Raw genomic sequence first — 27,708 nt, 5'->3', positions numbered from 1 at the left:
AATGGCCAGCATTGGGGCAACAGCGCCAAAATAAACACCGCGGCAAAGCGTCCCAGACTTTTCGCTCCACGGCCAAAGCATCAAGGACTCGCAATCCTCCAGCTACTACTACAAATCTTTCAACCGCATCCACATCCAAAACACACAGGACACACTATTGCTTCCACTGGTCTCGGCCCAGCCTAACAATGTCAGCCTGTTCGACAACCCAATACTTGGACGGTGCTTTCCCATCATTTGCCGCCGCCGCAGCAGCAACCGCCGCCCTCGCAATGACGGTCTGATCTTGACCTACAAGCCTCTGTCAGCACCGGAACACGGCAAAGCACTCGCATATCCAGCACGTACCAATCCAGTCCTGCGCCCACTGCCCCAGCTTATTCAGGTTTCCGACAATGCTCTCAAGCACCGGCGCCTTGGACGTTTCTCTGCCGATAATCATCCCGGGCCTCAGGATAACGGCGTGCTCGAAATCAAGCTCCCTGATGGCGTCCTCGACACCAATCTTCATCTTGGAGTACGGCAGGTATCTCGAGGGGAAGCCCCTGGTGCCGCCGCTCGAGACGAACACGTACGTCTTGGCGCCCGCCTCCTTGGCCGCTCTGGCGTTCTCGATGCACAGGTCGTGGTCAATCTTCCACTGGTTCTGGATGCCGCCCGCCGCGGCTCTCGTGGTGCCCACGGCGTTGAAGACCACGCCCGGCTTGGGGGAGAGCGAGGCCATCGCGCCGCCCCATTTGGAGGTGTCTGCCTCCTCGAGAGCCTGGAGCTTGGGCGATTGCGCGCCGGGGGCTCGTCGGGAAATGGTCTTGATGGATGAGAATGTGTCTGTGGCCAGGAGCGTGGCGAGGATTTGAGAGCCCACGGCGCCGGTGGACCCGAACACGGCGGCCGTCGCCATGGCAGTTGCTTGAAGTTGACGTTTGCTGGAGTCGTGGGGGGCGGGAGCTGAGCAAAGCTGGGGAATCTCGGTCGTCAAGTGTGAGGGGAGACGCGCGATGAAATACGGAGTACAAGGCGTGGAGTTTGGAAACTCCGAGGGCTGGGAGGAACCGGATGCGTAACCAGCCTAGCGCCGGCTTTTTGCCCCACTTGGTCCCCGCTCCGATTCCGCTCCCTCCGTGCTGTTGGTCGCGGAGCTCGAAAGGCCTGCGACGAGATGTGTTTATCAGTTCTTCGAGATTGCCAATCCAAGTAATTTCATCGTTTTGCCTGAATTTCTCTTTTTTTTCGTCTTTTCCTTTTCCTTATTACCCCCCAGCTAGTTCTTGTTAATCGGTCACATAGCGCGGTCTATGCATGAGACATTCGAGCAAAGGCATGTGAAAAAAAATACAGCCAATCTATTAACAAAGTCTTCTATAAAGTATATAGATGTTCTCTAAGGGAAACAAGGGAAGCAATCTCTAATCTATAGCTGTAACAACGTCTTTCGCACTCTAAATGCCAACCAAGCCAAACAAAGGAAAATTACTCAAACACTCAGCCGCCGCAGATGTTGCAACACCTTCATGCTCAGTCTCTCGGCAGGCCTCTTCTCACGAGCGCCATTTACTGAGGGCACTGCTGGCTGACCTTGTCGGGATCGGCGCAGTGGTAGAGAGCGTTGGGGCAGCAGACCTTGCCGACGGGGCAGAAGAAGGAATCGCCGCACTTGGGACCAAAGGTAGGAGTCGAAGGGGCCGCCGAGGTTGTAGTCGAGGGCTGGTCGCGGCGCTGAAGGGCTTGGACGGGCGGGCATTCAGCGAAGCAGCCGATCTCAGCGACGCCGTTGACGATGACTTCGCAGCACTTGGACTTGTCGGCAGGGCAGACTTGGTCGCCGCACTTGTTTGGATATGTCTGGCGGCGCTGGAGGGCTTGGACGGGCGGGCATTCGGCAAAGCAGCCGATTTCAGCTACCCCGTTGACAATGACTTCGCAGCACTTGGACTTGTCGGCAGGGCAGACCTGATCGCCACACTTATTGGGATATGTTTGTCGGCGCTGGAGGGCCTGAACTGGTGGGCATTCGGCGAAGCAGCCAATCTCTGCAACTCCGTTGACAATGACTTCGCAGCATTTGGCCTTGTCGGCAGGGCAGACCTGATCGCCACACTTATTGGGATATGTTTGTCGGCGCTGGAGGGCCTGAACTGGTGGGCATTCGGCGAAGCAGCCAATCTCTGCAACTCCGTTGACAATGACTTCGCAGCATTTGGCCTTGTCGGCAGGACAAACTTGGTCGCCGCACTTGTTGGGGTATGCCTGGGGGAGGGCGCTGACAGCAACGCTGAGAGCAAAGGTGACGATGGCGGAGTTGAGCATCATGTTGAATAGTGTTGTAACGGTTGTTGTAAAATTCGTGTTTTGGTTCTAAAGTCAGGGGTTGACGAGGCGGATAATGTGAATGATTTTGTATTGAAGGGGATTAGACTTGATGTATTTGTGTTGTTGTGATGACTGTTGAGTTGATCATTTGACGCTGGGAATCGACCTTCATTTATAGTCGACAATCGCCATGTGGAAGCTCATTGCGTCCCACGACAGCCATCGCAATTGAAGCTCTGCGATATCACAAAACGGTGTCGGCCGTACATCCCCCGAGCCAAGGGGCCCAGCAGGGCGCCCCTCGGGAATGACGATCTGGGGGAACTACATACTGGCTAAGGAAGAGCCATCTCCCATACAGAAGTGGTACAGCACCAAGGCTGTTCAATCCCACCACTACCGGCTCTCGCTTGCTAGAATAGCCTCTGGTAATGAAGTGGCTGTCAGCCTCTGATGAAAGATATTGGCTCCTGGGTGCCGTTTCGTGGCGTCAAGGCCCAACCACTCCTCCGAGGCTGTACCACGAAGCCATCGTGGTGGCGTTGATGCCAACCAGTAAAATGAGACGTCTTTTATTGTCTTGCATTCCATTGGACAAAGTACATGGCATACATACAACCGTTTGGACCAATCTTCCCACGAGTTGGGAGTTCGCTTTTAGTTGCCATCCCAAGGGCGTCTACACCTGTGGGCTTGGCGCACGCTGGAGGTCGATGAAGCCGGTATTCTTTCTATGTATGGTCTATAGGGACCTTTTCCTATTTGGCCCTATCCAAATCCTCGTCCATGGGCAGAAGCTGTGCCTGGTGCCGGGCCGTTGAGCACCGATTATGGCATCGCTGACCAGCGACATGATATCGCGCAAGCCACATCTGCTTGCGAACTCGGCAAGAATCACCGCCAAGGCAAAAACGAGCGTATAATTCGGCTCAAAGACTCTTCTTTCGGGGACATTTGCCTCGCTGCTACTTGGCTTCAATTACGAGACGGATGAATTCATGCCGCCTTTTCGCAACGTCTGTATCAAGAGTTGCTCCGATGCCGCGTGACAAAAACTGCCAGTTGTAGTAAATTTAGCAACAATTTGGCCTTGGTTGGCCGTCTTCCATGCCATCTTGTGTCGCTGTAATAATAGGCCGAACAAGACAAAGAAGCTCGAGCAGGATAGCATTTTCGTCGTCTCCAGCTCTCACAGCCACGGTGCCAGGGAGCAAGGAAGCAATTGCATCACTGGTAATCGGTCCTGCCGGCAGTGGCGTTTGCCAGAATAGAGGCTTTCTCCGGATGTCGCTCATCCGGAGCGCCCATCAACTTGATGATTGGCTCTTCTGGGGAAGGCTTGAGGACAGCAGCGTTTGCCATGAGCCGCACCTGGTTTGAACGCAGCACGGCGAGAGCGAGCCTCACGCTGCTGGCCCATCTGTGGCAAGTTGACTTGACCATTTGTGATTGTTGTGCCTTGCCTGGCGGTGTCTATCTCCCGTGGAGATGGTCATCTCCCGTCTGATACCCACGGTTCATGCTAAAGATAGTAGGCGAATGCTCGGGTTAATGACAGAAGCGAGAGCCAATTGCTGCCATCCAAGTTCTTCTTCTTCTTCTTCGTTTCAGCCGAGTGCCTCTTCTTTTCGCATTTGAAGCTATGGTGCAACTCGGTCTAGCCGTATGCTTGCCACTCCTTGCATTCATTTGCTCTATGCTGTTTGTCCGCAGCACTTTTACCATTATGGCTGGCGGCCTTGAACCAACAGCAAAATGGCAAGAGTGGCAACAGAGTACACATGACAGGACTTTGGCTTGATGTTTCTGTCAAGTTCATGAATCACTATTATTATTTTACAAACGATTCGTGGTCAAGTCGGTCCAAAACGAAGAGTGTATCATCTCCGCGCATCGTCGGTTCAGAAGCTATCAAACTCTCGACGGGACCAACCGAATAGCAACGTCTAAAGTAGACTCTCCGCGAGTCTTCAGTTGAAAGACAATTGAGTCTGATAAGGCAAGTCCCCGGAGCCGCAAATGTCTAATAGTAGACTGCACCCTCCATTTTCCTACATCCGACATGGCACCGCTCGATTCATACAGACTTCAATAGAGGGACAACGATACGAACCACCATTAGAGGCCCATATATAGCTGTCTTCAGCGAGAAAAGAGCCCACAAGTCAATCAAATCTTTCACAATCGCATGCCGTGTTGAAGAGCTATTAGCTACGAGTCAAGTTGCGGCTCCGAAATCGGCTGCTGCAATGATAATGTCGTCAAAGGAGACCACCACACACAAGCTTGGTTCAGCTTCAATATACAGGACATGGAAAAGCCGGAGTCATGCCTGGAGCGATGTTGCTTATGCCAACCCTGACTGCGATACCATGTCTTGTCGCGATTGCTGCAGGCCGGTAGAGCCGCAGTCGAACTCGTGTAACATGAATCAGCCTCCGAAGCGTCCTCCAAGTAGCTCGCCTCGTGTCCATCTACATGTTTCTATGCGGTAGCCTCTCAAACTCGTGTACTGGGGGGGCTCGGAGACCAAGTCGATGGAGGAGTTGCCAACATCAGCAAAGATCATTTGCCAACATAAGCAAACATCATTTGCTCACTATGCAAAAGACCTAGACATGCAGACAGGAAGAAAAACAAGGAAAATAAATTTGGGACATGGAACGCACTTGCCAATAACTCCACAGGTCGGGATATACAAGTGTCACTTGATGTTCCTCCGTGGCAATTCCTCGTCTCAATAAGATGGACAACTATCTTGAGTCTGACTGCTTTCTGTAGGTGACATCAATGTCCCCTCTAGTAGTTACATCGAATAGCTTCATGGAGAACCTTACAAATGTGTATTCACGACTAAAATGAATGTATAGTCTATCGAGAGTGTCTGTTTTCTTGTTGACCGACTTCCCAGATGTCGGCGTAAAGAGTTGATCATTAGTCTAACGGGGTCTTGAAGTCCCAAGCAATGACAAGTTCATTTATCATGCTTTTTGACTATCCTTCCTTATTGCCGCATATATTGCACAGTGCATTCTTTAATAAACAGTCCAAGGTATTCTCTTCGCCGGCGGGACAAAAGCATTTGAGCCAATGCATGTGGCTCCCTTGAACTACTTAATGCGTGGGGGCACAACGTTGAGTGCCAGAAAGACGCAATATCGGCAACCAAGACTATTCCCATTCTCTAAACATCAAAAACTCTCTTTTTTAAATCTGGCCTCTTCCTCTCGGGCCCCAGAAGTATACGTCGACACTTTGGCGTGCTTCAACAGCAATCAATCTTACCCTACACCAGCGCTCGTTGGATTCTACCAAGGGCTGGGGCTCGCAAACTACCGAGGTTTTCCTTTAATCATATTGAGTTGTTCCAGTCATCTAGAAAGGAGGGCTGGTTTTGAGTTTGCCGGATCAGTTATTTTGGTCAAGGTAATCTCCGGGCTTGCCATTTCTAGGCTGCAGATCCTTGTACGGCTGTTCGTCTAGTGAGAGTTCAGACTCAAGTAGGTAATAAATGGGGGCCACAATCTCGATCCTCTTTCCAAATACGTAGTCAAACTGAGAGTTGGCAGCTCAATTTGCTCCCAAGCCTCGTAAATAAACTTTCAAACCCACGTGTCACGGGTCTTGCACCGCGCCATTGGGAAGAGCATCCATGGGTTTTCCGTCGATGTGGTACACCTCCACAAAACGTGGCTCCAAGAGGGAGACTATATTCAGGGGCTTTAAATTCGAGCAAGGCTTCAGCTGTCGATGTCTTTGGTGCTGGATGCGGCTCGTGCGAGCGTAAAGTGAAGCCAATAATGAACTTCAATCTCTTATCCACGCTCGAAGGCAGAAATGGCAAGGCCAAGCATACATATGATGATGGGCGGTGCCTCACGGACCCCAGGGGAATCGAACGATGAGTGTTACATTTCGACTAGATGATGACGGTGAGCCATCTCTTTTCTTAGATTGTCGCCAGCGGATTTGGTGCTATTTCCGGCTCGGCAGTCAAGTCAATCTCGATCGGACTTCCCCCGTCAGTGATTGCAGGCTTTAGCATGTGTCAATGATATCATCGCTGGTTCATCAGACGGTAAAAAGCTGGGAAATCTTGGTAGGGGTCGACTGAAGCCCTAAAAAGGCTCCGGGCGGCTGTTTCAGGCTTTGCTGTCAGTCGATCGATCATTTCATGAACATGTTCGAAAGCCTCATTAAACTAGGCACCAAAGTCCACTTGACGAAAAAGCTTACTTCGCGAGCAGAACTCGGCCTAACCGTTAGCATACGGCGCCGCCATATTGATGGACCCGTTGCAACGTTTTGGCCGCGTGGCAAATAGTACCAGTTTGGACTTGTAGGCGGTGCATCCGCAATTAGGGAGCCACCAAACGGCATCGTGATCAGAGGACTTTGTTCACAAGTTGTGGTCTGTTCGACGGACCGGAAGCAACGGACACGGACACGGACGCGGGCAGGGCCGGAAGTCATTGTTCCTCGTGGTCTAGGGTATTGTTAGGTCAAACGAGGTGGTTTGAAAGAGCATGAACAAAGGCCATCTGTTTCACGGGCAGGGTGAAGACGGCTGAAGCTTCCTCGGTGCTCTGAATGGAGTACGTACACAGTTGCAAGACATCCAGATTGTGCTAGAAGGAGGTTCCCACGATGTATTCGAATGGATGGGGCCGTATTATTAGCACAAGACAAGTCGATATGGGTTCCACGACATTTTTGCACCGCTTTCGGCAGGCTTGGTCGTCCGTGCCCATCGCACCATCATGTGGCGAGGAATGTTGTGCAACAAAGACTCGTCGGTTTACCCAAATGGTGTATGAGTTTGATAGGATGTCTCCGATGCAATCTCGACCAGCAAAAGAACAAGGAAAACCGCAGCCCTTGTCTTGGGGATGGCATATCGCCGTAACGGTGTTGTAATCTCTGGCCGTCGCAAGATCATCTCAAAACAGCAGAGGCATGAAATCAGTGAAACACATCCCAAGACAACGTCCAACTCGCCGTGGTGACGGTACGCAGAACAGGCAAGCAAGGTCTTGTCGCACGAGGTTTATCTCTCTCCAACGGGCCGCAATGCCCCAAAACTTAATCCATCACTCGCATATCATACATATTTTTCATGATTCAACTGCCTCTTGAGGCTCGCCTGGGGTCTTTCCTCATTTCGTTTCCCCTCCTTGTTTGCTTTTTTCTTCCTGTTGTGCGGAGAAGTGCTTTTCTGTCCAAGCCGGCCCCACCTACCGACCCGAAGGCCGGCCACAATCGACGGTTTTTTTCTCAACTCGCGAGTTTGGTACAAGACGGCAGACGGGATCGTCTTTGACTTTGGCTCAAGGGCACAAGACCAGGGTTGAATCGCACAAGAACAGGGCCGACATGGCAACATGGGCTATCGCCATCATTCTCCGCTCCCCGAGTCCCCTTGCTCTGGCCGCCGGAGTCTTATCCACAGCCACCATCACTCAGGCCGTGCCCGTTAGATGAACTCCCGATGTCCTCTGCTGATGCCCCACTAACCACAGACACAAACACTCTGGCAAGGGCGGAAGAGTATTGCAATGCGGAGATGCGTTTTGCTTTGGCGACAAGAAGCCAGGGCGCGACGCAACTTTCTTTCATGCCCGTGCTTGTGTGCTTGCAACTGGTGCATCTCTCCCTTTTGTCCGTCCCGTCAGTTTTCGCCACTGGCAGCACCAGACTCGAAACATCACGCCCAGCCTGGTGTGTCAGAGGCAGGGCAAAGCCTCTGGGCATACCATAACTGTACAGAGTACGGAGTAGTGACAGATAGCTAGGCTTGAGAAGTGTGTAGCTGGAAACAATGTTTCAGCATTGGAACCATGCCTGGTACTCCGTAAATACTTCTTCACTCGAGACTAGCGCTCGGACCTCTCTCTCTCTCCACGCTGTCCTTGTGCTGCGAAGGGAGCTTGAACATGCAGGCGTATGCATGCAAGCCACAGGGACCAGGTGGCCCGACTCTTCAGACGAAAATTTGACCTCACCAAAACGCAGGCCATTCCCATGGCTATCACTTTGGTAGACGAGTTAGTCACCCTTACTATGAAGTGGCAATGTTGAAAAGAGCAGACGCCTACCAGGTGCCGACATCATGGACTTCAGATCTCCACTTTGCTCAACAATCTCATCTGTCATGGAGGCAAAACAGACTTGACTCGTCACTGTTACATATTTCGGAGAGTTAGTTAGCATGACTGTACATGTAAGGAGCCAAGGGCAGTGGTCTCCCCGGCCCGAGGCTATTGTCCCGCGATTTGGTCATCTCTTATGACCGATTATTTATCCGGCGTAAAAAGCGCGATGCATTTGGCTCTTGACTTTCCGGGGGCTAACATCTACGGGCATTTCCTTAGCGCCGTCTGAGCTATCCAGAAACCTTGGCTATCACATATGTTTGCTTTCAAAAAGCAAGCATCCAAAATACGCGTATAAGACTCGCTCAATGGCCAGTGGATTTCCCATTGAGATGGTGGGTTGAGCTTCCCCGCAAGTATATTGTGTAACACATACAGTACTTGGAAAAGTGGCGAGCCAGTTAGATCATGCATGAGTCGAGGAGTTGGGAACTGCCTCTGGTAACATTGGAGTCCGAGCGCGTTGCAGCCGGAGTGATCAACCCGTTGAAGGTGAGCCAATGTTTGTGTCTCCGCCAATTCTACTTGAGCCTGGCCAGCTCCCCGTGCGCACTTTTGCCAAAACGTTATGTGCATCATTTTCGAGACGTCGATAATGGAGATATAAATGCATTGCTTGAAGAGTATTGCCGCGGCACGCGACTCAACCTCAGCTCCGCCCGTCGGCAATGCACACAGCCAAAAGTATCGGGGTTTTGTTTGTTTCATGTGTAGTAGTTCGGAGGTAAGTTTGCTATCAGTATCGTTTTTAGGCAGAGGGACCAGAAAAATCATGACACACCTGGGGATCATCCAAGCTGTAGTAGCTGTGACACGGGCGGCGCGTTTTCTGTTGTATCCACCTTTCGATGGAAGAAGTGCCTGCTGCTCATGCCACAGCAATACTCCTGGATTGATAATAAACGACCCTTGGACGACTCCAAGATCGTCCGGCTCCAGTCGGAATAAGTCTTCTCTAAGGACAGCCAGCACCCCAACCAAGACAGGCTCGCCACACATTTACCAGCCCCAACAGTTTAGGCCATGGAATAAACATTGCTGCACATTTGACGCGCATAATTTTCGAGATTGAGCATTGGTGTAGTCACCCTGCATCTATAAGATGAAACAGCGTTTAGTTTATCTCGACAGGATGCCACCGAGTGAAGACTGGTGCATTCTGTCCAAGGAATTCAAATACCTAGACATGATGGTTTCATGCCAAAAGTCAAATCCATCCAATATCTCATCATGCTAGTTTACCAGCCGCCTGCTGTCTGGCAGGCGCGAATTTAGCCGGCAAATCGGATATGTCTCCCCGTTGAGTGGCAGTTGATATCTGACAGCCGATTGATATACATATGTCTTGATGCCCTGCCTTAAGGGACTCAGCGCATGCATGGCAGTTACTTGGGACGGGCCAGCCGAGTGAGAGAGTCAAATACTAGCCATTAGGAGATATTGCTCTTCTTCTTTCGTTTCGTCCTAACAGTCTGTGGCTGGCGAATTGACATGGCAGTGAAGGGATCGGTTCTGTCAAATGATCAGAGCCAGAGACAGGCAAGGCTGAGCAAGCCCGCGCGGGCTCCCATAGTGCAGCACGCTTAGCATTTTCCGTGTGGTATGCAGAGACCTCTTGGTTACAAGCTAGTGAGTTGGTTAGCACCTGTCTCATGCTTCGATGTCGTTGCAGCTTGCACATCCGGATTGTATTATGTAAAAGACAAACAGGGGTAGCTCCTGGCGTCACAGAAGAACCCAGTCAGTCACTGTGTGGTGTTGATGCTTGACTGGTCAGGCTGTTCCTCTACTGTGTTGCCGATCGCAAAATGTCAATTGGCCCATTGATGAGCACGGTCCTAACTGTCAACTCGGGATCGGCAACCCAGACTGCCATGATTATCTCGCTGAGACTTGGATGCATGTCTGCCCGTATGAATGCAGTCTTCGTTTCGGAGCCAAATTATCACATTTTATATGCTCTGCAGCCATGCCGTTCACTATTGGCAGTTGACAGCTAAAATAGCATAATGGAACGCGACAGGGCTGTAACAGCTGCCCCTGTGTTCAGCAAGTTGCACTAGCAACGCCACAAGTCTAGAAGCCGAACCAACCGAGACGAGAGCGAAGGAACAACCTCGACACGTGGTGTAGTCATTGCGTTCCGTAAAATAAGGGGGCCCTGCCAATGGAGCCACAGTGGAAACGTTTGCTGACTGACAGGCAGGGTCAGAGTCACGACCCTGCTCGTCAAAGAGACAGGATTCAAGAGAATGTCAACTGGTCTCTTGTGGCGCGGTTTCTGAACCGCCAATCGCTTTGTGCCGCGCGACTCGTCCACATGCCGTCTTCCCTGTGGTTCGTTAGTAGTGCAACCACTTGCCGTCACATATTTCCGTGATGTATCACTCACCACACATGGCAGCTGCAACGATACCGAGACAGACACACGGACACTGTACCAAATTCAGTATGGTTTGGACATGATTGCTGAATCTGCATGTATGTGCAAAGATGAGCTAATATTGTCCATCCTCAATGGCACATCCGCTTACCCCAGGCCCGTGCCCACATATTGTCCAAATATTGTCAACCAAGAAGCTTCAATATGGAAACAAGGGTTGGCCAGTGACTGGAGGTTTGCTGTTCTGGATGGGTCCATGCCCAAAACTAACCTTTGTCATATTCCCAGGATGCCTTGCCCAAACGCGGTTGCTGTTGTATCGAACCCTGGAATTCATCCGCTTCAGAAATCAGTAGGCTGCGCCATGGATAATGACTTGGTCGTCAAGCGATAGTAAACAATGATGTCGGTTGGTGATCTGCGGCATATAAAGTGCTTGAAAGAGAAATATCGAAGCATTTCGCGTCTATATCAGATGGAAATGTTGCTGGATTACAATAAAATTTTTACATGGAAGGCTGAGAGAGCTTCCTCGTGGTTTACAGTGTCCACTGGACTGGCAGTCACGTTAGTTAGCTGGCAGGCAGCTGCCAAGCAGCTGGCGGGCCCTAAGGCATCCAGGCATTAAGGCACCAATTACTTGGGGAAGTTGACGATGGCCACGGTGATTTGACATCCGGTACAACCTCGTCTTGGCGAGTGTCGATGTCTGCTTCTATCTGCCCATGCTCTTTCTTATCAGGTGAAAGAACTTGACTCAGTTAATAACTGAAGTGGGAGAAGTTTACATCTTACGACACCTTGACTCAGCCGCGGCAGACTTTACTTAGTCACCTCCTCTTCCGGTTTCTAATAAAGTGGGTGTAGGCCGTATTCCGTGACACCTTCTAGGATAACATTTCATGCGGTACCTCTTTGCTCATCATAGTTTTTGCCGGCTAGTGCGTGGACGCTCCCGGCAGTCCTATCTACACAATAGCCCTCCAGGCTCCAGATAGGGCTCCCATTTCAGGTGAGTCTTGATCAAGGTACTAGACACATCCATTTCTGCGATTCAGGTTGATGTGTGACGAGTATGGACGATTTTCAAACTAATACAAATCGACAACAGGCCAGGAGTTTTGGGTGCCACGCAGACTAGGCATCATTCTCGTTCGAGCCATCAACCAACTCGGAAGCCAGTTCCGGCTCCAATGTGAACGGCGTCGGATTATGGTTTGTGAAACGAAGAACTTATGCCATAACATCATCTACCCCTCGCCTTGCCTTGGACGTTTTTCAGCTGGGATTTACATTTCTTCGTCATCTTCGAGTATCTCGGCACACAGCTCCCGATATGTTCCACGCCACGATAGAAGCCATAAGGATTCCTGTTTCAAATATCGCTTGGCAATGACTATGAGGTCTTGGTGGATATATATATTTGTTTCCTTCGGCACCAGCGACGATCCATCATCGCGGGGGAACCAGTTCATGCGCATCAAGTGCCCTATGCAAGTAATCCACTAGGTGGCCTAAACTTGAAGCATGTTTGGTCGGGGGTCGATGATGGGCCTAATTAATGCACCTCGGCCCTTAGTAAAAACCACTGGAGTTTTACAAACAGCTACCCCAGTGGCTCTTTATCACAACCGCAGACAAGACTGCTACTAGTAGCGTCACATTAGTGGTGCTTTGACGCAGCACGGTACTCATAGTCCACTCACCACATGCAGCAACTGCGAGAACGCAGCAAGGGTGGATGCACACATACTGCTAGAAAAGATTTTCTACGGGAGGTTTTTGGGCCTTGGTTATCCAGAGGATATGGATCCTATCGCTGGTCATTGCCTGCGGTTCATCCCATTGTTCATTTTCTGCTACGCCAGCGGCCCGGTCAAGCGCATTGACCGAGATGCATCGACAAGGCTTTCCCAGTCCACTGCCGAGTTATCTGGAACTCAGCCAGTTTCTCGGCCAATGCTTTACTTTGGCGGCTTCCAAGTTGATTGGCGAGGTGATGATATCCCCCCATATTGACCCTCCATTTACTCTGAGAAACTAGCTCCGAAAAAACAATGACTTATGGAACACATGGACATGGGGTCATGATCTGTTGTAGAATTGATGTAGAGCTGGAGTCAAGCGCCGCTCAGTCCGATCGTTTGCTTCAGCATCTGCATGATGCATGCGCAATTGACGAAGTTGATTATCAACCATTTGCGAATGCTGCGCACTGATGCTGACGGTTGCCATACCATCAACTCAGTGCTCCTAGCCTCTGGCTATCTCGCTCTCGTCCCGCAGATAAGGCTTGTTCTGTCTTCACCATGTCGTACCGGCCGCGGCATGACGAGTCGACTCGGACTCTTCTGCCCCCGCGGTTGGCACTGTCGTCGGGTGGTTATCGCTTCTATCTTTAATATTGTGCCTTTGGACCGAGCCTACTCCGTACTGACACAAAATCCAGTTATTTTGAGTCGCCGACGGCCGCAACGAGGCTTCAGTGCTCCTAGCGAAGGATGGGGTCACTGAGTCGAGCCACATGTTCTGGAACAGCCCCGAGTCAAAAGCAAAGGGAGGCCAAGAAATTTCGTCATACACGCAACGTTAAACTGAAATTACCATATGGTGGCTGTTGCCTTTGCCTTATCCGCAATCCGCTGTGTCTGCTCACCGTTTCCTCTCAGCTTACGGCCGGCGAAGCTGCCTGTCAAAACGAGGCATCGCGTACAGATCTGGCTCCGCGAGAATTGAGAATTGGTTGGCGGGGGTATCCTAACCCCTGTTGCAACTCTGGCCGTAGTGGAGATGGGACGTGGGGACTCGGATGCTTCAGTACTTCCACCACTGCCACCACCACCACCACCATGATAATCTATAACCGCACTGGGGCCCCCTCAGAGCCATCTCCAAGGGATACACGGGCGTCAGGGGTCTGAGTCTGTTTGACTCCGCATGGAGCTCAGAGAAGGCGTTCCAGCCTCCTTCACCCTGGTTTCTGGCCGGTTGCTCGAGCTGTTCGAGTCTAGTCCCTTTCGGACTGTCTGTCCGTCACAGTGGGCGATGGCGACCTCGTGTTGCGTCTTGCAGCTGGTTTCAATACCATGTATTCCGTAACAACTCGACGGACTCCATCCCCTCTCGGGCAAGCTGCAACAACTGGGGTCTTGTGCTATACATACATACGTACATACAAACCGGCATATAGATGTGTTCTGCATCAGAAGATGAACAACTTGCCCCACCTCGCATCAGTGCTATACAGACGACCTACTGCGACCTTACCCTTACCAAAGCAGCCTTCGTCTCAGATTCCCGGCCTGTGCATGCCTCTAAGTGACTTTGACAATCGAGGGTCTCTTGGACTTTTGCCAGGGGCACGGTTCCCTACATTCTATCCGGGTGGTGGGCACCATGACACCATGGATCCTGTTTCCTTTGACCAAGCCAAGGCTAAGGTGATGGGACTGAGGGTGGCCCATTTTAGTCGCACAAAGTCCAATGTGGGCTTGAACAAGGCCGTTCCGTAGATATATATCGTCCGCGCCGACTCTTCCAACGCCGTCCCAACTGGCTGGCTGAACAATGAGTGGTTCTCTGAGCCATATCTATTGAAATACTCGGGTTGAGACTATTCATAGATTCTGTGATACCTGCCCTTCTATAGAGCTCCAAGTACAAGTGGAACCATTGCAGGGTTTGGTGCCAGTCCTACAGTCTACTCACCTCAATGGCTCATATCGCGACATGTATCGCCAATATAGAGCCAGGCTCTATCCCAAAGTCACCGTCTCCAACGCTTCCCATACTTTCTGTGAGTAACTTTTGCTACATCGTTCCCTACTCGGCGCGTAGGTGTAGATTTCCAGCTTACACGAACACCACCTAGACAACACCTCCTACCTCATCAATAGATAAGTCCTTCGCTTGGAGGATGCTGCCGACAGAGCAACGCAAATATCAACTATTCCCAAAAGACAAACCGATTGCGAACTTGAATATCAGCAAATCCTTGGATCCCGAGGCGGCGTTTGCAGTGGCAATGAGCGACAGAAATGACAAAGGGTCTGCGGGTTCGGTCTTGCGCCTCCGGGTCAACCAGTATAATCCTCTCAGACGACGTAAAGTCAGCGTGCCCGAGCTAGAACCCATGACAACCGTCCAAGAAATCGCAATGGACTCTCGTTAGTATTGACTCTTCCGGATACAGCCGATTTGACCCTCCCACTGACTGTCGATATAGCTACCATACCTGGACGACCACCTTTACACGAGCGTTCTTCGAGTGCCCCAGAAGACGCAAGAGATGAGAGACAGCGAGTGCCAATGCGCAGCCAAGATACATCCCTACCTGTTGACGTTACCAAAGTTGTTAATGGAACCCTTCCTCAGCCTGCATTACAAACTCCCTTGTCTCAGTCGCTCCCGCATCGGTTGGCGCCTCTACTTATTCCCAAAGCCGAGCTTCCGGCTCCCCTCTTGCAGTCCAAAGTCTCCAGCAATAATCTTAGGTCAGATAGCACACCTCCGTCGTCTTCTCGAAGTGCTCGTTTGGATTACTCTCCCCTTGGCCGACCGCGAATTACGCCGAGCATTTCTACGCCGGACTTGTCGCAGCCGAAATCGGCCTCGAGTGATTGCTCATCGGCTACTACGCTTCCTACTCCGATTTCCGCTCCAATTATGGAGTCTCACCGTGCCTCTCCGAAGCCTTGGGACGGATCTAGCATTTTCTCAAGCCAAAGTGACCGAAGCGTGTCTGGTCAGGATGGACCGAAAAAATCTCACATCCACCAACATCGTCGCGGAGCTTCAGAATCCTCGACGACGGGTATGATGGACCGCGGTAGACCCAGAAAGCGGGCTGAAGTTCGTAATACCAATGGAACATCGCTCAAATCCAATGATTCGAAGAAAACATTGAGTTGCGAAAGAAGAGCGTTCGAGGAGCTGCCTAAAGGCTGGAAGCCTTCAGATGCGGCCCATAAGCTCAGTTTCAATGATGTTGTAGCTCTCCAGAAGCAGGCATTGGACCAGGCTGAAAGATTTGAAGTTCTCCGGGTTGAAGATGTTGATGCCCTCTCAAAGGAACTTCGCAGCCTCGATGAAAGGACCGATTATCTACGCCGAACATACACATCACTACGTGCCGGACGTCGCAATCTTCATTCACGTATCTGCCAGTACCTGCGGTCTCCTCGGGTGGCCAAGTTCAGCCACGAATCTATGCTCAAACAAGAGGAGGCACTGGCCGAATTGGATGCCTCAATTGACGACTGGGTCACGAAGTTGGAACGGGCAGAGAATCGCCGCACACGAGTTCGCCAAAAGCTATTGGAGCATGTTGCAGCTGCCGCCCTGCTTCCCGTTGCAAAATCAACACCGGGCTTGTCAGAATCAGTTCAGAGCGTGAAATCTCCTGGTGGTCCACGCGAGCTCTCTACACCACCCCGCAGCCCATCAAAGACAAGTTTTGCCAGCCGAACAGACAGTGCTTCGCCCTCCCCGCAAAGGGTTGTTGCTCAAGTCCCGAGCACAATAATTGAGCAACCTGTCGTTGAAGATGCAGCCAAGAATGTCTGCGACATCAGCCGTGCCGGAAGCACAGTTACATTGAAGCGGTCTGATGTTCAGAGTATTCGCATATACGCTGGAGATGACGTCTACGCACTTCTCGCCGACGTGGAGAACGAAATCTCCAAGATGGGCGTGGCAACGCCCGAGTCTACCGCTTCCCTGGATATTCAGAGCCAGAGGCAACGAAGCCGCGAGCAGCTGATCGGCCGTGTTGACTATCCTAGTCCTCCCCATCCCGCCGGAGTTGCATCTGCTACGGCCGCAATTCTCGCTCCAAACGCCGCCGATATTAATAACAGGGATGGCAAGAATGCCACTCCCAGTCCGACCTCATCCCAAGCCAAAGATGGTGCTACGGAAGGAGAGATCCTCCTTACCGCTGCTGTTTTCAAGCCTGAATCCGCCGCGAAGCATTAATATCACGTTTACTTTTCACCACATCTAACAAGCGACATACGATGCCTGCCGGAAGGCAGACATTCCTCAATTTACTCAACATGGCCTACCTACCATTCCGCCACACTTCTGTTTCGTATTACGAACACTAGTCACTCACGCTTCATATGTCTCACCTTTTCACACGACACCGTATCTCTTTTACATATTATCCTAATATTTCCTTTGCTACATGATACCTGTTTTCTGGAGTACGGCGCTATTGGAACACACATAATCCACACAAGATTGTTAATATTTGAGCAAATTCTATTTGGCGAGGCACAATCACGACGATTCACACGGCTTCTTGGGCATTTACAGCGAGCATGTATAGCGTCTCTCTATTTTCTATGAAATACCATTTTACTGCCACACTTTGGAGTAGTACACATGTCGTTGCGTGACTGTACCTGTCCTTGTGACTTGTGACTTGCGTGTCCACTGCCAGAAAAAAAGAAAGCTGTTGTAACGTACCGTCAATATCAATTTCTCTCCGGCCTGTAGCAATAGTCCACTTCTGCAATAGTAAGCAGACGTTAGAGATTGGGTTGTCACATTATCCACTCGTCTATCCACATCTATCCGCACCTTGTCTATAATTGAGCGACCTTTCAACTTGTGGGGAGGCATCAAATGAGGAAATGGGAGGTCAGCAGCGGTGTTGAAAGATGGATACAGGGCGTGCCGCGGGAGGAGTCGAGATCACAACGGCCGGTGCCGGACATCCATGCAGGAAAACCGTTGCAACCGTCATCCATTCCGAGGCTAGCGCAGCCGTCAACTTGGTGAAATCTGAAACTGCAATGTAAATACGGTGAATGAGAAATATACATATGTAGAGACAACTAAGCATGCAGGTTGCTCATTGATACACCATGTATGGTCGGTGTGGGATGTAGAATCCCCTGTTACGATTCGCTATTGGTGTTGCAAATCGCTACAAAGACATTCACGTTCCCACCTGACATATAAACGACACAAACAAGTTGGGAATAATCTACTACTACCCTTGATTTCGCATGCCAGCGCACGTAAAGTGGGATATCGTCACACACGGGCTCAAGACCAACCACCACGAACCACGGAGGAGCTCACTGTAGTATGGAAGGACTGTAACATGAATTCAACACCATGGTATCTCTCCACGTTAAGCCAGCTACGTCGTCGAACTTGGTATTTCCCGCGAATAAACGCAGGGAATCTAGTTTGTTCCGGCTCTGGTTCCGGCCATGTCGATCTCCCAACGTGCATGACCGCCCAGCAAGACGCAGCTCGGTGGTTGACCCCTTCTTCTCTCTCTGCAAAACCCTGCATCTTCATTTCTCGACTGCGCTGCAAAAGGCGGCCGGTGCGACATTCTGCTGTAGCCTCGGCCTTTGTTTCTTGCCAAGTTGGGCATCCTAGCCCTTCCGTGCTACACCACCACATGTCTCCGTGATGCGGTGCAACACTGCTGCCGTCCCAGGACGTCGTCGCTGGTGGTTATTCCCAGATCATTTCGCAAACCCGTCATCCCGTCACTTGGCTCCTTGGCAACTGCAGGCCGCCGGTTTTGATCTCCCCCCGCATGCCGCGATGAACGCACACCAGTCACGTCGCGGTGCGTCACACCATCTTGAACGGGGAACTGCAAATGTGCCTGGTTCCTGGGCCACATGGCACGTACGGTATGCGCCATTCCATGACCACTTCGCTCCCATCTACTCCGTACACCGCCTTGGACATGTGTACCTGTATGACTCGGGCATCGTCAGCTACGGCGAACGGCTTTCTCCAGATCGGACTTTACATACCGCATTGGCGGAACGGGGGTTTGCATCCTTCGAACATGATGATTGTTGCAGGTCAACCGACGATCCCCCTCCCCCAGCCCCCCTCATCCTCCGTCGTGCCTTGTTTGACAGATGGGTACGGAGTAGTTGCCTCTCCCGACCTGATACGGGCGAGCCCCGAAGCGCGCCCTATCTCCCTGCCCTGGGTGAATTCTTCCAAGCGATGCAGAAACGCCACGGGTGCCATCCAAGCCACCAACTTGGTCTCACATTTCCCCTTTCCCTCCTAGTCTACCACTCCCGTGCCTGAACCCTGCCCAACTACTCCGTAGACAAATAGCGCGTCACGGAGCGGGCATTAGTGATTGTCGTTTCTTCCAACAAGATCACCGGAACTGCTGAAAACGCAAGATTTGCACAGGGGTTGAACGCGGCCCTTCTCCAAAACGAACGCAGTCTTCTTCGTCGGCCAAACACCTCCCAAGCTGGTTTCGTAGCCGTCACCATGAGCGCGGTCCCTTTCAGCCCCGGCCGTCGATCGCGTCAGGTGTGGTCGTCCGCCGTCAATCAGCACAACTGACATGACACTAGTAGGGATCGGAAGGACATGAGACGAAACGATAACGTGTAGCCACCGCCGACGGGGACCCGACGGCAGGCAGCTGTGGCTTACACAAATTCCCCGCAAACGACAAGGTCAAAAGAATCATGACCAACGTGCAGGTTCCTTTCAAGGAAAGGCCAAGGTGTGTGTACCCGAAGGTGTGTGTGTGTGGTGGACTTGAATGTTGTCATGTTGGACTGTATGCCCAACATCCATGTGATACAGATAACTACCTACCTACCTAGGTACTTGGAGGTAGTCATCCAAAGCATCTTGCCTTTGCTTCCACGTATATTGAATAGGATGAAATTGAACAAACAAAGATATATATCGCGCCAAGTGCGGTGCTTCGCTTGAAATTACGCCGGTGGTTTGCGACGCTGGTTGCCGCCACTTTTCTTGGATCATCTGTCTAGCTTCAACTTGTAACTTGGCTTATGCACGTTGCGCCAGGCAGAAACGTCCGAGATGCTCAGTCTATAGAACGGAGAAACAGCACCCAGTGCCATTTGTGGCTATTCTATTAAAATACATATGTATAGTTGTACCTGTGGTCTAGTCGTTACACTGTGTTTGTCAAAAAAAGCTTTTACCACCGTCTCAAATAAAAATGAAACGAGCCGGCAAAAACGATACCATTGCTCATATTCCATTCCTGATATTCCATGTAATCGTACACCTTCAGAACGCTGAAAGGTCCTCAGCAGCGGATGCCACTGCTGCATGTCCCGTTGGACGAGCAATTTTTAATTTTGCTTCTCAAACTGCCACCCCCAGGCAGCCACTCGTCACCATCGACTCCCATTTCCCTTGCAATATCATCAGTGTGTTAAAATCTTCACGCCCTGCAGAATTAGTCCAAATATCAGGCCTCTCGCCACCTCCTCTATCTGCAAGCAGTCAAACACCCTACCGAGTGCCTCACCCGTGGCCGCCTGTCCCATGACACCCATCAACGCTGCCGGGACTCCACTCTGGATGAGAAGCCTGCGTGCCTTAATTGCCAACTTCTCCTTTTCGTCAGCTGTCATTTCTTCCGGCCAGGTAGCCCTCTCTTGGTCTGTTGGCATTGTATTCTCCCGAAGCTTGCGTAGCTGAGCTGCGATTCCAGCGTCTGATGTGTTTGCATCGAGCACAGATGACTGGACCAAAGACTGCACAGTGAGCAATGACGGATTTCCTGGTCTCAGGAGGAAGGACTTGGCTGCGGTCAGAAGCGTGCGGCGAATGTTCCATGCAGACGAAAGAGTGTACATCTCATTGATCACAGCAAACAGGAGCTCGACGGCCACTCTGGTTTCTTGCTCTGACATCTGCGAGTACTGTTTGACAGGCTTCGTGATCGTCTTCTTCCCACCATTCGGGGTCGACAAGGACGGCGCACTAGAGCTGTTTGGTAGACCGCGAATAGTTTGATAGATGTTCGCACCATCGGTTTGTCTCGATTGTGTTTCATCACCATTCACTGATGATTCGTAATCACTCGTCATCTCGTCTGGTGGCGGGGGAAGCTTCGTGAAATCAAGACTAACGGTTGAAGGTGACCGAAGTGCCGCCAAGCTAGATGCTCTACTATGCTCCATGCTGGGTCGTGCACTTGCTGGGCCAGATCCAGTCTCGATTCTCTCAGCACTGCGACCCATTCTCCCCATCTCACCGTCAATATCGCCTACGGACTGGTAACTGGGTCGTCGCGACATTGGTGCCATCTTTCCGGGTTGGATGGAGATAATCGAAGAGCGTTGGCTGTCCATGCTAGCTCTATCTGATCTGGCTGGAGATCTTGCCGAATCCACTCGAGGCGGCGTGGATATAGATAGTCTATTCACAGACTGCGTTAAATCGACTGACTGGCTGGTCGATTTCCTAGTCAAACCAGCAATGTTGCCGAATACTCCGCTTACACCGCCAACCAATGTCTTGCCTCCTTCCACAGCACCCTTGGGCGCAATAGTAAGAACGTCAAGCATGTTCTTGCCAACAGTCTCCCAGCCAAAGGATTTTGAGTTACCGTGTGTATGGCCCTGAGACTTCTCCAGGAAGCGCTTCATGCCTTCACTCTCAGCCAGTGACTGATACCAACACCCGTCCCTCAGATACCTTTCAAGCTCTCCCCGGAGAGACTCTCTTGTGTGTATTTTCCAGCTTGGCAGTTCTTTGTGCAGCTCCGTAAATGCAGTGGCTCCAGATATAGCTGCAATCCTCCTCAGGATCTCATGTAGCGTTTCAAAATCCGAGTAACGTCGAACAATCATCCATCCGGTATGCGCAGACGATGACGGCTCGACTTGGATCAAATAGTCCCAACTAGGTTTGCTGCGAATCTTGCCGCCGTCACCTGAGGCATCATCGTGCAAAGTAAACGACGCGTTATGAAGCGTTAGAGGAGCCTTTCGAGGACCATCCTCGTCATTGTCCTCCGATTGACCTGGTGGCACAATCTGATCAAACGAAGTAAAGTGCTGCTCGCTGGATCGCTGTGGTGATGACTTTTGGCTTGGGGACTCGAGGCCAGATCTGGGCGTAACGGGCGTGTTCTCTGCTTCACTCTTGGTAGAGTCCGTCGACGCGCCTCGGGGAGACGACTTTTCACCCAGTCCCTTCAATACAGCGGGCTCTTCGGGAGTTTCGGGTGACTTCTGACCGGTTTCCTGGGATTCTGACACCAACTCTACACTCTTATTAGGCGTATCTGTCCTGTCCAGATTGGTATCGTCTCTCTGTTGTCGTTCATCATCTCGAGCAATCATTGCATTCATTCGTTTCATTTCTCCCATGGCACCTTCCAGCTCTTCATCGGCTCTACTCAACTTTTTCTTATGGCCGAGTGATTCTTTCCGACGCGACCGATCCAATTCCAAACTTGAACGAGCCACTACAGGCTTTGCAATGCCAATATTGCCTACATTTCCGTCAATGTCTGCAAACACGTTGGACCCAGTGTCACGGCCAGTTTGCATTCCGACGTCAATGGCCTGGTTTATGTCTGGTTCGCCAGCCTCCAGAAGATACACAATCCATCCATTAATCCATTCGGCCTTGCTGCAAGTCTGCAGGGTTGTCTCGAGCACAGAATTGGCAAGAATTTCTCGAAGGAAAATCCGAGCTGGATCGCAGTTTTGGACACCTTGATCCAGAAACCCCAAGAGATCCTCAGCTACCATCCTGAACTTGGCAGCTTGCTGTTTCTGATTGAGTAGGTTGGCAAGTCGAGAATCTGGATTTGATGCCAGGTAATTGTATACTGCATCTGCTGCGGTCATGTTCGTTTCAGGGGGTAGGTCCGCAAAAGCCGCAGCGAGCTCTGATAACAGCGCGATGACGATGGAAGAACCGTTCGCAAGTAGATCCAAGAAAGCGTCTGCTGGTCGTTTCTTGGATATTCGATTGGAAATAGATAGCAGATACGAGTTCAGCGTCTTTCGACATGACAGAGGGAATGAATGATCGCCTGGTATAATTGGACTATACCACCACTTGACGTAGTCTCGAATGACTGCGTCCACAAGTCCGCCTAGCGCGTCCCGTGTTTCTGGTCGAAAATCGTCAAAGGACTTAAAGGCAGTCTCTTCGTAATCGCCGTCTTGGTTGCAATCATTCCTTTTGCACTGCTGCAGATCAAGCCAGACCCTATCGAGAACTTCTGGCCCCTTTTCTCCCCGCACGGCTTGCGCAATGGCTGGATTTCTGGTTTCTAGCGAGATCAACGCTAGCACACCACCGATGGCACCAATTAACACGAGACCGATTTGGCCGAGGAGGGCATATATCATAGCAGACGCTGCGACTGCAACACCTGCTAGGGTCGCTGGCGTGGCTTCGGAAATGAATTTGAGAGCTTTGGCGGCAAGGGCAGACGTCTTGTCGTCGAGCTCCGTAGGTTCCGCTGTCGACGCCCGAGCCACATTTCGGTCCCTTGAGTCGGTCTCGTTGGTCTTGACTAGGTCATATTGGTCGCCTATCGTCGCCGTCTCGGGCTTCTGGGCTTCATACTCAGGGGTTGGTTCGTGGGGGGCGGCGAGCTGGTTTACGCCGTCGCAGTTTGTTGAACTCATGGGAACAACCCGTCGTTGGTAAAATGGGACGGGAGTCAACCCAAGCCTTGGCGAGAATCTCAATCGGAAGATGCTTATGGCACCACAACAATGCTATGGCGCGGGTCGAGATCAAGCTGGGTAATATAAGTAGATGCCAAGTGGGGAGAGTGCTAGGAGATGTTTCGAGTCTGGTCCTATCGTCGCACTGGATAAGCTACAGCGTCTCGAAATTGAGATCCGTTGCCCTGGTCATCCATCAGGAGGAGGGAAATCTGGGGCTGCTTTCTTTCTTGGGACCGAGTCAACCCCTATCAGTCGCTAATTTTAGTGTTGCCGTAGTGCGGCCCAGCCGTCAACCCGCCAATCTGCCAATGCTGGCCTGCGCCACTGGTACGCAATTGGGATTTTCAATGATATCAATATCAACGTCGGCAACTTGCAATACACAACAAGGGCAACGTTGTGGGCGCTTTGGCTTGCGAGGTAGATATGGGCAATAGGACGGTTGGATTTTTGGCACATGCATCATTGTTCCATGAAACGAGGGCAGCTGGCAGCCGCGCAGCCTAGGATTTCTGTCACGTGAGATCGTGTTGCAGCTGGCCCAAATGTGACGCGTCAAGCAGCACGGTCCAGGTTCAAGCTTCCACCCCAAAGCCGCAGCTTTTATCCAGTCGATTTCCAAGTAACCCGGTGCACCAACTCTGGAGAATTTTGATCAAGCCTCCTCGTTCATCGCACAGAATCATGTCTCCTTCGACCAAGAGACGGGCTGCTGATGATTCTGATGAGGATCAAAAGGTCTCCATCAAGAGTTCGAAGAAGACCAAGCACAATGTCACCGCTGATGGCGAAGATGACGAAGGCAACCCATTTTGGGAAGTAAGCTGCAATCTACGTCTCTTGCGTCACTTGCGATCATCCAGCTTTGTTCTGTGGGCTAATTCAGCGTACCACAGCTCTCAAACAAGCGACGCGTGGGAGTGTCGCAATTCAAGAACGTGTGCCTGATCAACGTGCGAGAGTATTATGAAAAGGATGGCAAAATGCTCCCAGGGAAAAAGGTGCGTACCCCGAGCGCAGTGTGATTATCCGCTCTTCTATGCATCCTAACTCGATAAACAGGGAATATCGCTTTCTGTGGCCCAGTACACGGCATTGTTAAAGGCCGCACCTGGTATCAACGCTGCACTTCGACAAATGGGCCAGGCCATGGAAGATGTTGACGACCTAGGTGATACGACAGTCGAACCAACAAAGAAGCCCAAGAAAGAGAAGAAGAAGGCATCCAAAGCCAACATTGACGCAACAAGCGACGAAGAAGACTAGAAGACCTACCTTCACAGCATCAAAAACAAGAAAATGAAGAGGGAAGGCTAAGAGATGCTGACCCATTTCTTTGCAAGGCGTTGGGGATTTCGTTTCCGCATCCAAAAACCCTATTTGGATCGGGGGCACTCGATGAGTGCTTGGTTTTACTTGTGGACGATCTGGAGTCGTATTTTCTAAATTTTTTTCCCGTCTTGATTCATTACATGACGATGCAGCATAGGAAGGACGATGATGTAAGATACACAAAATTGCTCTGGTGTGAGGGAACTGGTGAGCGTTATACCACTTGAGGGAGGCTTGTCTCGGTCGGCTCGCCTCGGGACATGCAGAGTACCCCACCAAATTCAACGGACAATACTTAGCTATAGGTTAGGAACCTAGGTATTTGCTATTCAATACATGAATGAAAACGAAGCTTGCATGGTCGAGGTTGGCCCTGTGCTTGCCATAATGCTGGTGCTGGATATTTGGAATACGTCAAGATTCAACGCTCGAAGCTCGAAGCCAAGCGACGGCGCTTCTGGTCTGAGTGCCCCACCCCCTATTACTTCCCCACCTAACTTCTGAGCGTTAAAGTTCAGTGCCACCAGTTGACCCGTGCAGGTTGATTGCATCCCGCTGCCGTGGTGGTTGTGGCACGAGACGTTCAATGTTCGAGACTGCCTGGTTGCATCTGACGTCGCTGACCCGTCCACTCGACCGCATTCTGTCCTCTAGTTCCTTCCCAAGCCACTCTTCAATCGCTGCTCTACTTTCTGTTTTACAATCCAGTTCTCCATTGATCCTGAATCTTTCGCTTCGCCAGTCTAGTCTGCAGCACGCTCGTTGCTGTCGCAACCTTTGCTCTCTGGGTATTACGAGCAGTTCAACTAGACTTGGCCCCAACTGGCACATCCGTCGTCGATAAACCCCCTTCCAGAGTCTGGTCTCATTCAGCTCAAACGCAACGTACAGCATTCTCCATATGCGGCCGCGATCGCTTCTCAGATTCACTTCATCTTTTAATAAATGCTTCAATCCATGATTTATCTCGTTGCAACCTTTGGTGTGCTGCCACAACATTCAACATGAGGCTCCCATTCCGAATACAACTTGCCCGTGTCGAATCGGTGCACAACTACGCCGGAGTGCTCATTCCATTAGAAGAAGCACACCTTCATAGCAAGTCTGCAAGATCTGGTCGTACGGAATATGAGTCACGACAAGACAGCCATGACGATGACGTCGAAGCCGGTGCGGCCGAGGGCAAAAATTCGGACAGCGAGACGCAGGGAATGTTGCAGATGGAAGCGGCAGAATACACTATCGAGGGCTTGCGAAAGGAAACCAGGAGAGGCCGCCAAGGCCAGTGGACCGAGTATGAGATCAAGTCGAAGCTTATTAATAAGGCCATCGGTGATATTGGCATGGGAACATACAATTGGCAATTGTTTGTCCTCTGCGGTTTCGGCTGGTTCGCCGACAATCTTTGGTTGCAAGGCGTGTCCCTCACCTTGCCTTCGCTATCTGCCGAATTCGATATTTCAGAAAAAAGGGTCAGGTACACCACAAGCGCTCTTTTTGTAGGCTTATCTCTGGGAAGCTTCATTTGGGGCATTGGATCTGACTTTCTCGGCCGCCGCATCGCTTTCAACTTCACGTTACTCATTACCAGTGTCTTTGGAATCGCGTCAGCCTATGCACAGAGCTGGGGGGCCGTCAGCTGTCTGTTTGCTGCCTTGGGATTCGGCGTCGGGGGGAGCTTACCAGTAGATGGCGCATTGTTCCTCGAGTTTCTCCCAGATGCGTCTAGTTCGCTTCTAACCTTGCTTTCGGTCTGGTGGCCAATCGGTCAGTTGATTTCGTCTCTAGCTGCTTGGTACTTTATCGCCAACTATGTCGTGGATCAAGGTTGGCGATACTTTATTGTTTCCATTGGTATCGTCACCTTCGCCATGTTCGTCATCCGATTCTTCATCTTCCGGCTTTTCGAGTCCCCAAAGTTCCTCCTCAGCAAGGGCCGCCAGGATGAGGCCGTGGCAGTTGTTCACGGCATTGCGTACAGAAACCAGACAAAGACTTGGCTCACCTCAGAACTCCTGGATCTAGTTGCCGCAAACGATGACGCCGGGCCCGAACCTGAAGCTTTGGGATCGCACCTCCCCATTTTATCTGGGTCTAGTGCTCTGTCCAACAAGCTCAAAAGCTTCTCGGGAGAGAGGCTAAAGCCCCTCTTCCAAAACAAAACCTTGGGCTGGGCCACGGGGCTTATCTGGTTCTGTTGGGCCAGCATTGGAATGGGGTATCCCCTTTTCAACGCCTTTCTACCCCAATATTTCTCTCACGGCCACGACGGCGGTCAGGAAGTACCATCCGAAACATCGACAATCTCAAATGAGACCTACCGAAACTACGCCATCACTTCGATCATGGGGGTACCAGGCAGTGTGCTGGCCGCATACCTTGTTGACTCTCCGTCCCCTTTCTTCGGCCGTCGTGGCACCCTGGCTGGTTCCACGCTTGTGTCCGCCATATTCCTCTTCCTCTTTGTAATATTTGGAAAGACGCCTACCGCCCAGTTGGCATTTTCTTGCGTTGCTGCATTCTCACAAAACATCATGTACGGTGTACTGTATGCGTTTACTCCCGAGATCTTCCCCGCTCCTGTGAGAGGGGCTGGAACTGGAGTGGCAAGCTTCCTGAACAGAATTACAGGGTTAATAGCACCGATCCTGGCTGCGAATATTCCCGGAGATGGGGCAACGACACCCATTTACTTATCTGCTATTTTAATTTTATCGGCGTTTGTGGGCATGTGTTTGATTCCTATTGAAACAAGAGGTGCACAGCGCCTCTAAACGGCTTTCAATTAGTTCGGGATAGGATCTGGGTCTGGGCTGGATAGATTGGCATGTGTTCGTCGACGAACATGAAGTCAGGTTTACGTGGGGACCATGAAGCGAATCGTGTATTATACGCTGTATGCGTTTACCTAACACAGGATATTGTACATTGCTGGGGCCAGGTGTTACATATCATGGTCTATTAGATGTCAATTCTAGCGCAAATACATCCTTCTAAGTTATACATGTCTTGAAATGTGAACTACATGCAGGGTAAACAAAAACGAAAAAAAAAAAAA

The 27,708-nt window shown here is 51.1% G+C and overlaps 7 protein-coding genes across 7 annotated transcripts; 3 read left to right on the top strand and 4 right to left on the bottom strand.

Annotated features, from left to right (window-relative positions):
* Positions 1-154: 154 nt before the first annotated feature.
* Positions 155-901, bottom strand: MAA_02872 (protein fmp52; the record flags this gene model as incomplete). Its single annotated transcript, XM_007820870.1, has 2 exons — positions 155-291; positions 349-901. The coding sequence occupies 2 exons, from the start codon at positions 899-901 to the stop codon at positions 155-157; spliced, it is 690 nt and encodes a 229-aa protein (XP_007819061.1).
* Positions 902-1,551: 650 nt separating this feature from the next.
* On the bottom strand, positions 1,552-2,310 carry MAA_02871 (uncharacterized protein; the record flags this gene model as incomplete). The annotated part of the gene is made up of 1 exon (XM_007820869.1): positions 1,552-2,310. The coding sequence occupies one exon, from the start codon at positions 2,308-2,310 to the stop codon at positions 1,552-1,554; it is 759 nt and encodes a 252-aa protein (XP_007819060.1).
* A 1,227-nt stretch (positions 2,311-3,537) lies between these two features.
* On the bottom strand, positions 3,538-3,753 carry MAA_11104 (replication factor C, subunit 3; the record flags this gene model as incomplete). The annotated part of the gene is made up of 1 exon (XM_011413070.1): positions 3,538-3,753. The coding sequence occupies one exon, from the start codon at positions 3,751-3,753 to the stop codon at positions 3,538-3,540; it is 216 nt and encodes a 71-aa protein (XP_011411372.1).
* A 10,804-nt stretch (positions 3,754-14,557) lies between these two features.
* MAA_02870 (uncharacterized protein) lies at positions 14,558-16,821 on the top strand (the record flags this gene model as incomplete). Its single annotated transcript, XM_007820868.2, has 3 exons — positions 14,558-14,641; positions 14,717-15,011; positions 15,071-16,821. The coding sequence occupies 3 exons, from the start codon at positions 14,558-14,560 to the stop codon at positions 16,819-16,821; spliced, it is 2,130 nt and encodes a 709-aa protein (XP_007819059.2).
* A 3,218-nt stretch (positions 16,822-20,039) lies between these two features.
* On the bottom strand, positions 20,040-23,273 carry MAA_02869 (DDHD domain protein; the record flags this gene model as incomplete). Its single annotated transcript, XM_007820867.1, has 1 exon — positions 20,040-23,273. One exon carries the CDS (start codon positions 23,271-23,273, stop codon positions 20,040-20,042), a length of 3,234 nt encoding a protein of 1,077 aa, XP_007819058.1.
* A 729-nt stretch (positions 23,274-24,002) lies between these two features.
* On the top strand, positions 24,003-24,584 carry MAA_02868 (transcriptional Coactivator p15; the record flags this gene model as incomplete). The annotated part of the gene is made up of 3 exons (XM_007820866.1): positions 24,003-24,137; positions 24,215-24,319; positions 24,381-24,584. 3 exons carry the CDS (start codon positions 24,003-24,005, stop codon positions 24,582-24,584), a joined length of 444 nt encoding a protein of 147 aa, XP_007819057.1.
* A 1,070-nt stretch (positions 24,585-25,654) lies between these two features.
* MAA_02867 (Major facilitator superfamily domain protein) lies at positions 25,655-27,424 on the top strand (the record flags this gene model as incomplete). The annotated part of the gene is made up of 1 exon (XM_007820865.1): positions 25,655-27,424. One exon carries the CDS (start codon positions 25,655-25,657, stop codon positions 27,422-27,424), a length of 1,770 nt encoding a protein of 589 aa, XP_007819056.1.
* Positions 27,425-27,708: the final 284 nt, after the last annotated feature.

The sequence above is a fragment of the Metarhizium robertsii genome (genome assembly GCF_000187425.2).
Source record: "Metarhizium robertsii ARSEF 23 chromosome Unknown MAA_Scf_4, whole genome shotgun sequence".
Taxonomy (NCBI): Eukaryota; Fungi; Ascomycota; class Sordariomycetes; order Hypocreales; family Clavicipitaceae; genus Metarhizium; species Metarhizium robertsii.
The sequence above is the reverse complement of the archived record's forward strand: the minus strand, read 5'-3'. Positions and strand labels throughout refer to the sequence as shown.